A 14,878-nucleotide genomic window follows, 5' to 3' on the forward strand; every position below is an offset into this window, starting at 1 on the left:
AGCATGCAAGTGGTACCACAAAAGAGCTGTCCTCTTACAGTATCCCAGTGAAGCTTCTCTAGCAAAGATTTCCATCTTTGGTGTCATACTGGTTTGCCTTGGAAATATGCTACCCCTTTGGATAATCCCAACCTGCTTTTCCCCTGCTTTTGTATTAGGATGTGGAGGTAACTGATATGTAATGCATTCCACTTTGCAGCAAGTTAGCAGCTGAAACATGTAATGATTTGAACAAGTTCAATGCTGTTGCATTATGCATCAGAGAAACTACATTAAGTGTCAAAGCTGTAAGGATAGGCTGCCTGATTGTCCAGCTAGCAGTCAAGTCATGTTTTATTGCTTGTTAATCATCATATACTAGAAGAGCAAGTTTCTATGCAGATCTGTTGCCTCAGGAGGTGCCTAGTAAAATTAAAACAAACTCAGAAATAGCTTCATTCATTACTTACTTCTGTGTTTAGGTGATCTTTTGCATATACGCCGCTATCTATACCTAAACTGAACTTGTAACTTCTCTTCCCCCCTCTTTTGTAAGTACTACATCTGAATTTCATTGTACAGGGATCATTTCACATCATTATATACTAGGTTATTTATTGCTGTTTATATTTGACATAAATATTCTCACATATGTTGTTTGGATCAGTTGTATTTTTCTATTGCACTTTTATAAATTTATGCCTATTTTATTCACTGTATTATTTTTTTTCATGGTAGTTTGCTTCTGGGGCACTGGAATTTCTGTTTGGGATTGTCTTGAGTCCAATGACAAATGACTTTTTCCTCATACCTGTTTCAGTGATCAGACTGACTTCTTTCCTGTATGTGTCTGCTGCCACCATCATTTCTCATTCACTCAAATATTAATTATTGCTTTAATTTTATTTATATATATAAACTCATATTTTAAAACACCCCTTAAGAAGTCATAATACTTTGGGCACGTGTAATGCAATTATGTAATACAGTTCTCAGGTCTCAGTGTGTGCGTATATTTCTATGCATATACATATATATATATATATATACACACACACAATACTTAATGAATGGCATCTTGTAATTCATCTTTTATCACCAACTTAAAATAAATAAATCTCCTAACTCAGTCAACAGCATCCTTTCAAGCAAAGTCTTGAGAGATGTGATGGGAGTAATACAATACGAAATTCTCTGATAGAACAGTCTTTGTGTTAGAACATTGTGTGCCTCAGCCTTTGTAGCTGTTTTCAGCTATTGTACTTATGCTGGGAAGAAGGTTCTCCAGGGAACAGAAGCTAAGAAGGGTTTTTGCATGGATATATACAGACTTGTCTATGTCCCGATTTGATTCTGGAAGATGATGTACTTTGTCAGAAACTCTCTTGCCATGTGATTGATGAAACTAAGAGCTAGCAAGGGACTAGTAATGGTTTCTAAGTGGCTTACATGAGTAATCAAACCAAGCAAGACAGCACCATACTAACAATAACTGTAGCCATTAATGTGTTTGTGTTGTACACTGCAGCATCAATCCAAAAACCATTACAGAAACAACACAAGTGAGTTAGTTGGGTACTGTTAGCTTAGGGAACTCTAGTGTTTCTTGACTTTCGAATCCAATGGAATCATATAAGAGACTGGCACTGCTTTTGGCTAACAGATGAAAAATAGTGCTGTATGGCTTAATTTAGAAGTGAGGAATCTTGTGGAAGTCCTGAAGTGGATATGTCTGTAAAGTTTTAAATTTTTGTCATTCTATATAGACCATGAAGAACAGAAGCAGGACTTTTTGCTTGCATTTTAATTAAAAGTCATCTTGTGTTCTTCTCCATGCTGCATGGATTTGCATAATTTTCATTGATATGGAAAAATAATTGTGCTTCCTTTATTTCTTTCTCCAGATCTTTAACACATTGATAGCAGTTTTAGAAATAAAGAGGCTGGTATAATGTACAGTAAAGTTCAGATTTGCTTTCATAGGAAAAATGTTTCAATGATTTTTTTTCACATTTCCTATAGTTATAAGCACAAAGAATTAAGTACACAGTAACTTTGTTACACTAACAAAAATTGCATTTAAAATTTTGAAAATTCAGTTATGTTTTTATGCACTGTATGTGTATTATGTTTGTACTTTCCCTTTTCCTTCATATACGATGTCCATGTCTGTCAGAGGTGAAGATTCAGTCAATGGGGTGAGGTTATGCTGTGTAAGAGCAAATATTTAGCTAACATAACACATTACAGCATTGAAGATCAGCTCAGAAGTCCAAAACAATTTATAGTCACTCTTAAAATGTTTTGTGAAATAGCTGATATGATTAAATGATTTGCCTTAAGTAAAAGAACAAAATGGATGTTTGATGCAGTGCAAACAAAATACTGTGAGTTCACTAATCTACTGAGAAGATCAGATGTTTTTGGCAGTCGTTTGTCCTGTCCTCATTTAAGAAATAAAGATTTATTCATCATATTACAGGAAAAATGCAATGGAGAAAAAATACCTGGTTAATTACTGTTTTTTCTGTTTTGCTGAGGCTCTATGTGCTGTTGCAATGGTTCCAATACAGATAGTTGCATTTGGAAAATGTCAACGGCACTTTTATAAACACGCCACAGAAATGTTTCAATTTTCATGTATAAATTAAAATGTTTTTTTTAGATAAATCTTTTGCCATCTTAAATTCTGTGGGTGCCCCAGGATAGTTTTAATACATAGAACAGGAGACTATTTATTTATTTATTTATTTATTTATCTATCTATCTATCTAGTTAGTTATTTATTTTCCAAAACCAAAATGGCCCAAAATAAAGACAAGGAGAGTTTCTGAGGACTATGCAACCAACCATCCTCCCCAAAATCTGTATTCATGGCCATTCTCAGACATCATGTGCTAAAGTGCACCCTCGTTTCATCTGAGGAAAGTACAATATGTATCTGGAAAGCCATTATTGCCGTGTACTGATTTTAATCCATGGTGCTCTGGTAGTCCTCTACCAGAAAGGGCTCCAGATTCCCTTTCTTCATGAACCCTGTTTGTCCTATCTGCTGTCCTGCTGTGCTTTGATTTTTTTTTTTATTTTTTCCTCCCTGGGTACATGGCTTTTGCATTTGTCCTGTAGGGAATCTGTTAGACTGGAGCTTTCTGTTTAGGTCTCAAATTAGGAGTAGTGAGCCATTGAATATAAGTATGCGTTGTAAGATAAAATTTATTAGCAGTGTTTCTGAAAGTTGTCTTATTCACAGACAGTGACTGAATCACTGTTCAACAGTCTCATTAAATTGAATTTCTTGTTATTGGGAAAATCCTATTCAGCAAATTGCTGATGCTTGCTATTTCAGTAACTTGCAGTCTTTAGAGAAGACAGCTGGGTTAATACATTATTGAATATTTTTAGAATCCTTTAATGCTGAGTTCACAGGATTCTCTAAGTAAAGTAGACTTAAAAGCTGCAAAGTTTTTATACGGGGTTTTGCTTTGAAGTTTCTAAGGGGCTGCTGCAGAGCCAGTAAAACTTAGAACGTGTTCTGAAAGGCAATAAATAACAGTAAAACAATGATTTTTGTTTGGTGAGGAGTTCTTAATAATGGGAAGGCAGAAGAGATCACTGGTTACAGCAGGTGCAAATATATACTATGCTATGTGGTTTCTTAGGTCTTGGCAGAGATTAAGCTTTCATGGAGAATTTCCCTCTGTAAAACCAGTTATTACAATGGCTTTCCTCTTTAACACTGGGAGAAAACAACAACAGCAACAACACGAACGTGGTTTCTCAGTGGAAATACACTTTCTTTGAATTAAGATATGTGAGAGAGCTTTTGTTAAGCTAAATATTCATGACATTAGGAGCCTGGTTTTGGTTTTGTAAATTTCTACCAGAGTTAGGCCGTGCGATTTTCATCAAATGATGTGTTTTTAAAGATAATACAAAATGGGTTTTGGCTTTATTTTAAGTATTATTTTATCGTTAATATTAATATTTATGTTTTATGTATGTTATTTTTCTATATTACATTTTAGACTATATTATTGCAAGGTCTTTCCCTCTGTCTTTCACGGTTAAATGTTATATCCTTCAGTTCTGATATCATGGCTTGTACTTTGCTTTCTTCAAAGTTGTGTCACAGCTGATGCAAGTAACATTCCTTCAGATATTGTCACTGAAAAATATAACCTTTTTCAACTGCTCACCCTAGGCCAATAATGAGAAGAGCAAGAGAATCACTAAAAAGTGCCTATTTATTTAGAAATGTCTTAAATACTTGAATATTGTGTTGTTTTAGCTGAAGCAGAAAGTACTTCAGAATAAATAAAAAGAAGTGGCAGTCAAACTTCATGTTTACCTTACACATAGCATATACGACCTCTGCTTGGTACTCAGCTCATTTATCTTTCAAGTTATAGGAAACCTTTCTTCTATACCATGAGGTCAGCTTCCCTCAGAAAAGAACATTGAAAATGGAAAACAATTGAGAAAGATTTTGAGCTGTTTATGTTCTCTAAAAGAAAACATACTTATTTTGCAGTGTGAGAGAAGAAAGGTATTGACAATAACCACTTGGCCTCATTCAAGAGAGATAAAATACAGGCAATAATTAAGAGTTAGTTAGCAGTGCACCATCTTGATCTCAGTGGAGACTGCCTGGATAGGGGCCATAAATCCATACTGCAAATTGGAAATAGCTTCAAGATGCTTCATTTCAGCTAAATGAGATGGTGGCCCTCAGCTGCTAGGAAGCTGCTAAGGCAGTATTTATTAGGTCAGAGTATAGGACACCAATCTATTTCATTCCCTCCGGCTATGCAGGTGTTCATTATTGTTGATAACTTTTTTTTTTTTTTTTTTTTTTTTTTTTTTTTTTTTAGGGTTTCAGTAGTTTAATAGTATGCATTGTTTCCCTCTCGCAGGCATTTGGACAGTCCTTCTCAATTCACCGTAAAGTGGCCGAAGATGGGGAAACACGTGAAGAGACCCTCCTCCAGGAGTCTGCATCAAAAGAAGCTTATTACCTGGGGAAGATTTTGGAGATGCAGAATGAGCTGAAGCAGAGCAGGGCCGTGGTCACCAACGTTCAGGCAGAGAATGAGAGACTCACTGCTGTTGTCCAAGACTTGAAAGAGGTAAATGGGTGCGTGCAGGGAGCAAAGGAGTAATTTTTCATGGATGACACGACACTGAATCATGAAAATGCTTTTTATTTTTTGAAAATTTCCAGTATTTACGCAACTCTTTTTCCCACTACCCGCATCATTACTCAGGTAGTTTGGATTTGCTGGTGCGATTAGATAAAGCTTTCAACAGCTTTCTTGTACTGTACAGTAAAAATGAAAATGCATGCTCATGTTCAGAAAATAGGCAACATTAAGGAAGCCAAATGTCATTATTTTCCACATGGGAAACAGTGGTTATTGGTTAATTTCAAAAGAGAAATTATTAATTTAAAAAAATACAAATTATTAAATATTACGTTTTCTGTAGCTGAGTGGAATGGTATCCGCTTAACCTACAGAAACCCTAGGACTGAGTCTTTTACTCTCTGTTTAAAGATTATCAACCACCAAAGGAACAAATATTCTTATTTAATGGTTGCACTGAACTCTAGCCTGTAGTACAAGTCGGGTTTCAGTAAGAGGTAAATATGTTATTTATTTCCAGTACTAAACTGAAATATGTGATTATAATTCTGGTCATAGTGGTTAACAAAAAAAAAAAAAAATCAAGTTTATATCTGCGTATCCTAAAATCATATGCTGAAAGCTTCTCCTACTGTCTGCTACACAGTACTGTGCTGACACACCTACTGAATAATTTGGTTACCCAAATGCTTGCAGGAGAGCAGGATGCTTGTGACCTGGATTCAGTCAGACAAACAATCAAGTCAGAGGATACACATTCATCTTTGTACACAATTCCTTCGTCAGGGGTCTCCTTGGGATTCCTTCAAATACAAAACTCCCTTCCATTTTCTATCATGATTATTGACCTGTAAGTTATTCAGAAGGCAGTTTCAGTACCTGTCCTCCCTAGAATATTGATTGTCCTCATCTCTTTTGAGGTAATAACAACTCCTAGTGTGAGCCCAGCTGCAGTTATTTCCTGTTCAGATGCTAAACAGAACAAGCCCTAATAGTTAATTACAGTGTGAGGAAGGAATTTACTTGAATAAAAATCAGGCTTATAAACCATTTATTTATAAGATGATAGTGGACCACAAAGATGAAGTCCAATGCTGAACTTATTTCATGGAAATACAATCAATGTATTTCAACATAAATGGGATTAGTGTCTTCACTTACCAAGCTTATAACAGACACTACTACAATTAATTGCTTGAATATAAGAGATAGATGGTGATTGACACCTACCCTAGGCTGTTAGCGACCTTGTCACACCGAATTACATTGATATTTCACCTTGTGCTCAAAGAGATCTCATCCTTGTTCCCAGCTCAGTATACCTTGGTCCAGTCATATAAGTCCTAAGGCAGTAACATCCAAGTGGCTTCAGAAATGAGTTGTCTTTCTGCTGTGTGTATAAAATGGTGTCTCTTTGGTTCTGGGTACGGCTAATAGGAAAAGGCAGACTTAGCTTAATCCAAATCTTGATAAGACTAAGATAAGAAAAAAAAAAAAAAAGTATTCTTTAATGAAACATCTGGTACATTTTAGTGTAAAAGCAGTCATTAGAAGAGCTGCCATTGATTGATAGCTACAATAAGAAAATCATTTATCTCTTTAACCAGTATATTTGACAATCTAGTTAGAGAAAAAAAAAAAAAGGAAGAAAGGATGGTCTTTATCTGAGCAGCTCTGCTAAGCAATATAAAGATGGATTCTGGACTTAAGTTACTTGGTTGTGTCCTGTTTCCTCCACCCATATCCACCAATGTTACACAATTTAGAAGTGTTCTTATAAATTTAAAGCGTCTTGCAAACTAAAAACAAAAATAATCATTCCTTTTACCTTTAGACTTAAATATAAACAAACAACAACAACAAAAATCTGTGTGTTTCTCATATAGGTAGAAATAACATTTATGAATAAGTAACATAAACTTATGGTATTTTAGCTGTGTACTGGGTCCCTTATGATACTGAAGACTGATTCCTTGGTCTTCAGAAAATCAGCCTCCTGTTACTAGTCCCACATCCCTAAATAACACAGTCAGTGCTCTTCCATTCCCTGGGAATTCTCTTCTGGATAAGTTCAGCTTTCTGAATCTGCATGGAAATCCATAGTCGTGTGAAGGCATGTGAGCATTTTCTGAACTGTCAGAATACACTCGCATGAATGCTGATGACTTTTAAAAATCTTGGGAATTCCGTAGCCCCAGAGTTTAAAAAATCATGCCTTTTTGCAAGAGCATGCCATATAGTCACAGCTGATGTCTGCAGGGTGGCTTGACCTGGATCTTTCTTGCTGTATCAGGCTCGGGTCTCTGGAAATAACACATCTCAGTCTAGGAAAGCAAACCATTTTCAATCCTCATCACTAGAAAAAACACTTGGTTTGGAAGAAATTGTTTCACCCTGATGGTGAAGGATGAACCAAGAATTTCTGTACATAGATGTCTTTCTAGATCCCTGTTAAAATGATCAAAAGAGTGAAACACCGGTATTATTATTTATTATGTAATAAAAATTCCTGAAGTTTTGGGTAGAAGTATTATCATCATCTAAGTAAGTCAAGTAATAGAAACTAGGTAGATTTTTTTCTCCCACCAAGATCTCAGACATGGGACACAATGTTATTTGGTGATTGTTAAAACTTCTGTAATTTGAACCAGAAAAATATACTGATGGTAAAAACTGATGCCAGAGAAATCATTTTTAGAAGTCAGAGACTAGATTTAATGTATTTTATGAATCACAGATTTTGTGTAGATGGCCGCTCTGTGTTGGATAGTTCAGTATGGTCATTAGCTCATTTTCTGTGTATGAACTGTCTGCCTTTAATGAATGTTAAGTGAAAAAAAAAAAACAAACAAAAAACCAACAAACAACAAAACAAAACACAAACTATTAAAAACATGCTTTAAAAACGCAGTCTTTCATCATTTTCTAGTTTTCCAGTGATTGCTTTTTCTAATTTAAAAACACTGTTTATTTGCAGTCAGGAGACAAGGGACTGGTTCTTCCATCTGTGCCACTAAAAAATCTTTCCTTGAGATAACTGTAAGCAGACTTTATTTGATGGATAACAAAGATGAAGTCACTGCCCTGAGAAGCTGATAACCTACTGACAGAGGTGGTTATGCAAGTACAGATGATCCAGCTCAGAAGCTGAAGCAGAAAGTTCTTGTGATGAGATCGTGTTCCTCCTTTATAAGGAGGCTGAATGCCTTGGAGCTGGGTGTCTGCCCCAAAATCAGTGGCGACTGCAGGGGAAACCTCATGAGGTGAAGAAAGGAAGTGGTAGAAAATGGATATGAAAAATAGTACAGTTTCAGTTTTGTAGGTGTTATAAGACTAGGATTAGGAGCTGTGTAATATGGGTGGATGAATGCTTTTGTGCCTGAAGAAGCTGCTTATTGGCAGGTATTGGTAAGCTCTTCCCAGCACTCATGCATATATGGAATAGGAATAGTGAATAAGAGGAAGAATAGCATACAAATGTGGGGAAGCAAAAGGTTAAACTCCATAGTCTGTACTACTAAATAGCACTGCAGCTTGTAGAAAGAAATCTTCACCTGGTTGGTTACCTGCAGTCCAGGAGGTAACAGACGAGCAGGGAGGCTTATGGGATGGCAATGTTAAAATGTTAATGAGCCATGGCAGCAACATACATCTGAGATTTTGGAGGGCAAAACCAGGGAGGAGAGCAGTGGAATGTGGATAGGGAATAAAAACAAATTGGTGAGGGATTATGTACTGAAAGTAGGTGGAAAAAAGTCTGAGATGAAATTGCATAGCCACCCATACCGTTGAAATCAATAGCTAAATTTTTATTCACTTTAGTGGTACTAAGATCTTGTACTTCATGCTAATCAGGGAGTGATGGCTTGGACTCCTCCTGAGGGGAACCTGTGCACGATGCAGTGTGAGCACTTGTGCTGGGTGCTAGTTTTACTGCTAGTTAAGCTTCACTCCTAGCTATAGCCATTTTAGAAATGCATCTTTGTGAAAAATACGTGAGTAATGCAAAAAAATGGTATTTTATACTAAATACACCTTCAAAAATCCTTTTTGACTAGTTTCTTTTTAGAAATGATACTTACTCATTTTGAAGAGTCAGAAGAATTAAGATTTTCTCTCATTTTTGACAATTCAAAATAAAACCTAAAAACTTCAGCTGTGAGCACATATCTAATAAATCTCCACACCAATCTCACATTCTTTGGTTGTTCTTGGGTTAGACTATAATGGGATTTGGGTATATATTGCTTCCTGTTTAATGTAGGAAGTAGGTCCAAACCAGATCCTTGGCAGACTCATTCAATTGCCATCTATTCCTTGGGGCTCCTTCAGTCAATAGGTGCCTAAGTTTCCAGCTGTAAAATCTTCTGCCCATCCAGTGGTCTGTTTGAGGCATGTTCAGGAGCACCTCTGGCTTGGACTCAAGTTTGTTACTAGACTGTTGCTGGGTATTGAGAACTGGCTGAAGGTGCCACTGGGAATCCCCTGGGGAGATGTTTCCCCAACCCTGGGTATTTTTAGAGTCAACCTGGTCAGAGGAAGATATGGGTGCTCTTGATGTCCTACTCTGTTTCCATGATTGCAGTAAGGTTTGAAACTCAAATATATTCTCTGCTTGAGGGAATATGAATCCACTTCTCTCTCCAAAGAAAGTGCCCCAGCAGTCAGTTGACAGGCAATTTTGGGGTGAGATTTCTCTTTATTCCTTCAGATGAAGCTGTTCCACTTTGTTGGGGGATAGTTAGTACTTTGTGGGTCAGGCAGAGTGAGAGTGAGCAAGCTTATAATGAATGACTCTGTAGCCTAAAGGCTACAGCCACTCAGCTGGGAATAGGTAACTAGTTCTTGTCTCTCTTTCAATTAATGTTTAATAAGAAATACTTAAATATTAATTGGAGCAGAGACCAGAACCCCAATGTTTCCTCTGTGAGGTGACTGCCCTCAACAAAGGTTCACTGTCTCCATCCCTCAGAGAGAGTGTGGTCTTCAGCCCAGATTTCCAATGTCCATAGCAGTTTAACTACTGTAGGAAGCTGGAAAAGGTGAGCAAGTGCAGGAGAGGATTCACTGCTATGAACCATGCACTGTGGGAAGCACTTTTTAGCAGCATGGCCGTAGTGATATAATGATATTTTCCCTCCAGTGTTATTAGCTTGCTTCCCCTCTTAGTTGCCTAGCTTTCTTCATGCACTGTATAGGAAACCTGTGTGTGTGATCTAACCATTATTCTACCACCAAGGTGGTTTAAGTTACTGCAGTGATGACAGCTGCAATGCGTGCAACCTCCTTCCATGAGCTCACCTTTCTCCCTCATGGTGTTATTCTGTCCCTCCATGCAGCCATCCAGCTGATGAACAGGAGTTTCTTTTGGCATTTGCACTGATCAGATAAAGCCTTCATCATAAATGTATTTATCTTATTACATTATGCAGGTACTTGTAGCAATGGTTTTGTTTATATAGAAGAAGAAAGGAAACAATACTGAAGTACTCAAAGTTGGTATCGCTAGTGGCGTCTTCATCTTAATGTACCTCCATGCAAACGCTGCTTTTTGAAAAGGAGCTGCAGGAGTGTGATGCTGGAGCAGTCTATAGAGATTGCTATAGAGGTCAGAGCAGCCAAGGAGAGATAAAAGCTGTCTCTCTTGTCAGGAGACCTCTCTCATCATAATTTAGTGTAGTATTAGCATAGTTCCTCTAGTATTAGCATAGTTCCTCTGACTGACTATATTTACATTCATTTATTTTGGAAGTATTCTTTGATTGAACTGGCTCTAAATTAGTCTTAGAATATATATCTGCTACTTTGCCTAGGGGGAAGTGTTTTTCCCTCACCTCTTTTTAGAAAAAGCATGCTGAAGGGAGATTTTCTAGCTTGCTGGTGCCTAGCCACACTCAGAATATTTTCTGCCTCCTTTGCTGACAGTGCTAATGCTTTAGCAAGCTTTTCAATTTCTCAAGACAAAGGAGAAAAAAACAAACACACACATTTTCTTCGGCTTACAGAAAGTGTAATCAGATCAACTTTAATCCTACTTATCATAAAATAGCCTAATGTTCTGTAACATAGAAAACCTTACTAGATATTGCTGACCTTAAAATCAAACTCCAATATACCCTTGTGTCTTTCTTACCTGAGCATCCTCAAAAACATGCTAACAGTTTCTTTAAGCAGCCAGATATTAATGCTTTTCCTGTGAAGATGCTTGCCTGTGCTCTGGATGGACTGGAGACCTGTTCTTCTGTAGTGTTTGCAGACAAAGCTTTTGGTAACTAATTTTGGCCTACTTAGTGCAGCAGTTTTGTGAGGGTGTTATTTTGTAGGGCTGGACACTGACACATTACTTTCTTATCGCTCTCCCTGTTCACAGAACTTCATTGAATGTCTTTCTGGAAAGAAACAAAATGGCTTTATGTCTTGGAGAGAGAAAAATAAATGAAGCTGTGACTTGTAATCCTACCCAACCTCTCCTTGTGCTGTGAGAGGGATAAATACGCTAGTATCTGATACTGTCTATCTGTCAGAGAAGGAGCTCTAAGTATAGACAACACGACCTGTCCAGGTCTGATAAGCTCCTGGCTGCTCCTGAGTCTTTCCCTTATTAACAGATAAAGGTTTAATTATGAATCTGTCATTCAATTTCATCTCCTTTTTAGATACCACCAAACATTATCTTGAGGTTCTTGTTTCATACATTGGCCAATGAACCAGTAACTCCAGCAAGTGAAACCAAAGGTGGACATGTAAGATTCACTTTTATATTTCCTGATCTGTGGTTTATAATCCTATAGTTGCTCATAAATTTGGTTGTGTTTCCAAGCACATACTCTTCCTATTCATATTGCACTTGTTGCTTATGAAGATTACCCATGCAGGTTAAGTATGTTTTTTTGTGATATTATTTTCTTAGGGTAATCCTCAGCTCTTCGGTCTGCTGCTCTCGCATCCAAATATACCTGCAGTCTACCAAATGCAGATTTGGCTGGTTGTGTTTCCTGTTAATGAGCCTGGAATAATGACTTAGGATGCAAACTTGTGATCTGACACATGCATGACACTGTTTTCTTTGGCAGTGCTCAGGCGTTTAGCCCTACTGTGAATAAAAGAGCCAAACAATGGACAGTAGGGAGGTCAAAAAAAGGCCAGGCAGGATAATAGGGCATAACCGAGGGTCTGTTGCATAAATACAGAGTGCCTTATTATAAACGCTCAAATGCCTAGCTTCTTTCAGAAAGGGTCCTTTACAGGGCCTCAAATAGAAAATGAAAGAGGGTGTACTCTGTACTCAGCTGTACTCTGTAATCTCTAGGCACAGATTAATCAAATCAGGACCTGGCAATAAACCATTCTTACATAAAGTCTGGTGAAATAATGAACTCTTATTTGTGCTGATGTAACCTCTCAAAGCCTTTTGTGTACACCCATGCACAAGGTGTTCTGTGAGAACACACTGAGAACAGCTGTGGAGACCAGAGGTAACGAGTTTAAAAGGAGTGAGAGAAACATCATGGAGAATGGGACCATCACTGCTTATTACACCTGAAGGTTCAGACCTGGTGCCCGGCTTAGACAGTTCCTCAGTGGAGTGATGCTGGGAGGGGATGCCAGGAAAAGTATCATCATACATGTATAGTGTCTCCAGTTCTCGTGTCTTACGTACATGTAAGCAGCCACTGCCAGAAGTAGGATATTGGACTAACAACGCTCTGATCTGAGAAAATGTTAGATTTGAGCATCCTCTACCTTTGGTTTTGTTTTTAATGCGTAACTTTGCTGACTTGTTTTTGTTTCTGGATGTTTCTAATAAGAACTGCTTGTGCTGACTCACTCTTTTCACTATTAGTTTTCTAGTTAAGAATAACTTGGGCATTCATCTATTCAAGTGGCATGGAGTAAGAGGTTTTGGCAGCACTCAGATTAGCTGTGTTGCCAATTTTTAAAGAATCCTTGCAACGTGATCTAGGCTCCTCGGGAGCAATAGCCCAAGAGCAGTGATTACTTTTACCCTTGTGATTTCATTCATTTGCCTAGGATTAAGTGTGAAGTACTCTGCTTGCCAGACTTTCTGAAGCTCTAGTCCAAAGGCTTAAGTTCTGTTTGAGATAAACCTAGCAGCAGAAGAAATGTTTGCTGAAAGTCCTCACCCCCATGAGTGAATGGGCAAGTAGAGCATAAGCCTCAGCAGCATGTGCTGCTGATAAAGGATATTAAGCATAGGATGAAAATAAGGTGTTGTCCCTATTCCAATTAATTCCCATTGACTGCCAGTGAAAATATCCTGAGTAGTTCCCAATTGAAAAAAAAAAAAAAAAAAAAGAAAAGAGTTAAATATTTTCTGAGAGACTGACACTATTCTTACCAGTTCTTCAGTGCTAAAATGTGCCTGGCAATTGTTGAACGTTTTATGCCTTAAGGACTCCTTTGGGTTATACAAACAGTAAACTTGATGTATTCCCAGCGATCAGTGCACAAATGGTGCAGTTGTATTTCTCTTCTTCTGGGAGTCCCCATGCACATTGTAGCTCTACCTAGTTTAACCTTCTGCTGTTGATTTTCTTTTTTGTATCTATCGCTGGCTGTTTTCATAACCTGCTTCCTCCTTAACTTCTGACATCGCTCATGATTTCAGGGGTGTGGAAATGGTGGCACTGTAGAGACATTGATTCAGAGATGGGAACCACCAAACAAACGTGAAACAGCTAACAGTCTTCTTTGAAGCTGTGATTAGTACTTGACCCTTGAGAGAAACTTATACATGCTGATCACACATGGATAGTAATTATCAGCCAAGGTACTTCGCTTCCACATCTGCTCTTATGTATTCAATGAACACATTTATTTTTGGTGCTTTTTTTTCCTTGTCCTTTAATCAATACTGATTTACTTGTAAGGTTTTCTCCTGGGATTTACTAGGTAATTTTGAGAAATGAGATTTAACTTTTCCTAGGGAAATATTTTAGAAACCAGGGCAGAGAGCATTGTTGATGACCTGACCCCAGGACTGGACAATTTGTTATGCAGAATGAGTCTGAGCACGACACACCTAAATATATATCTTTGGATAATTAACAGCTTACGTCTTCGGAAAAGAAAGTCTGCCCTGTGTGGCAATGTGATGCCATGCTTAAATATGGCCCTTTGTGGAGCAGGTTCTCATACTCAGTTCCCTCTTCTGCCTCAAACCCCCAAACTCATTACCAGCTTGGCACTGGTATGAAATTGTTAATAAGTTCTTGGCTCTCACCATGTGTGTTAATTGTGTTTTCTGCAACAAACTCTGTTCTCAAGGGGAAAAAAAATAAATATGACAGGAGGGTGAACAGCAAGAAATTCAAATATGCCACTTTTTCTCCCTTTGCCCTTATTATAGTATATGAGACAAGCCAGTTATTTTTAGTCATTCTCAACAGTTAGTGCCAGTCAGCGTCCAGGAGGAGGGCAGCGAGTCAGGCAGAGGTCAGACAGTGTTATCACCCTTTCATTGTGATGGTCAAATCCACTTTTAAGCTTCAGGATTGAGAGAAATGCACTTTTGCTGGCAAATGTTTTAGATGTGTACGTGCAGATGCTCATACATAATCGGAGTTTGTCTGCTTCTGTGACATCATTGTTTCAAAACCACACCAAATAGGTAGAACTAGATATGAATGCAATTTTTGCCTTCACTGGTCTTTCATTCTGTAGAATGAATTCTGTAGACTTTCCTCTCCTTTTGAAGCATGGTACATTGGCTCTTTCGGCCAAATGTGTCTTGAAGG

The 14,878-nt window shown here is 37.7% G+C and overlaps 1 protein-coding gene across 8 annotated transcripts in view; it reads left to right on the plus strand.

Moving 5' to 3' along the window:
- Positions 1 to 14,878, plus strand: part of BICD1 (BICD cargo adaptor 1) — a gene marked incomplete at both ends in the record, with an annotated part of 169,178 nt that overhangs the window by 84,894 nt on the left and 69,406 nt on the right. For all 8 annotated transcript variants that reach the window (XM_084306335.1, XM_084306337.1, XM_084306336.1 and 5 more), the window contains one exon: positions 4,893 to 5,105. In XM_084306335.1, coding sequence (XP_084162461.1) covers positions 4,893 to 5,105 — 213 coding nt within the window. The remainder of the gene's footprint in view (positions 1 to 4,892; positions 5,106 to 14,878) is intronic.

Source organism: Netta rufina (genome assembly GCF_964035555.1).
Source record: "Netta rufina genome assembly, chromosome: 1".
Classification (NCBI taxonomy): Eukaryota; Metazoa; Chordata; class Aves; order Anseriformes; family Anatidae; genus Netta; species Netta rufina.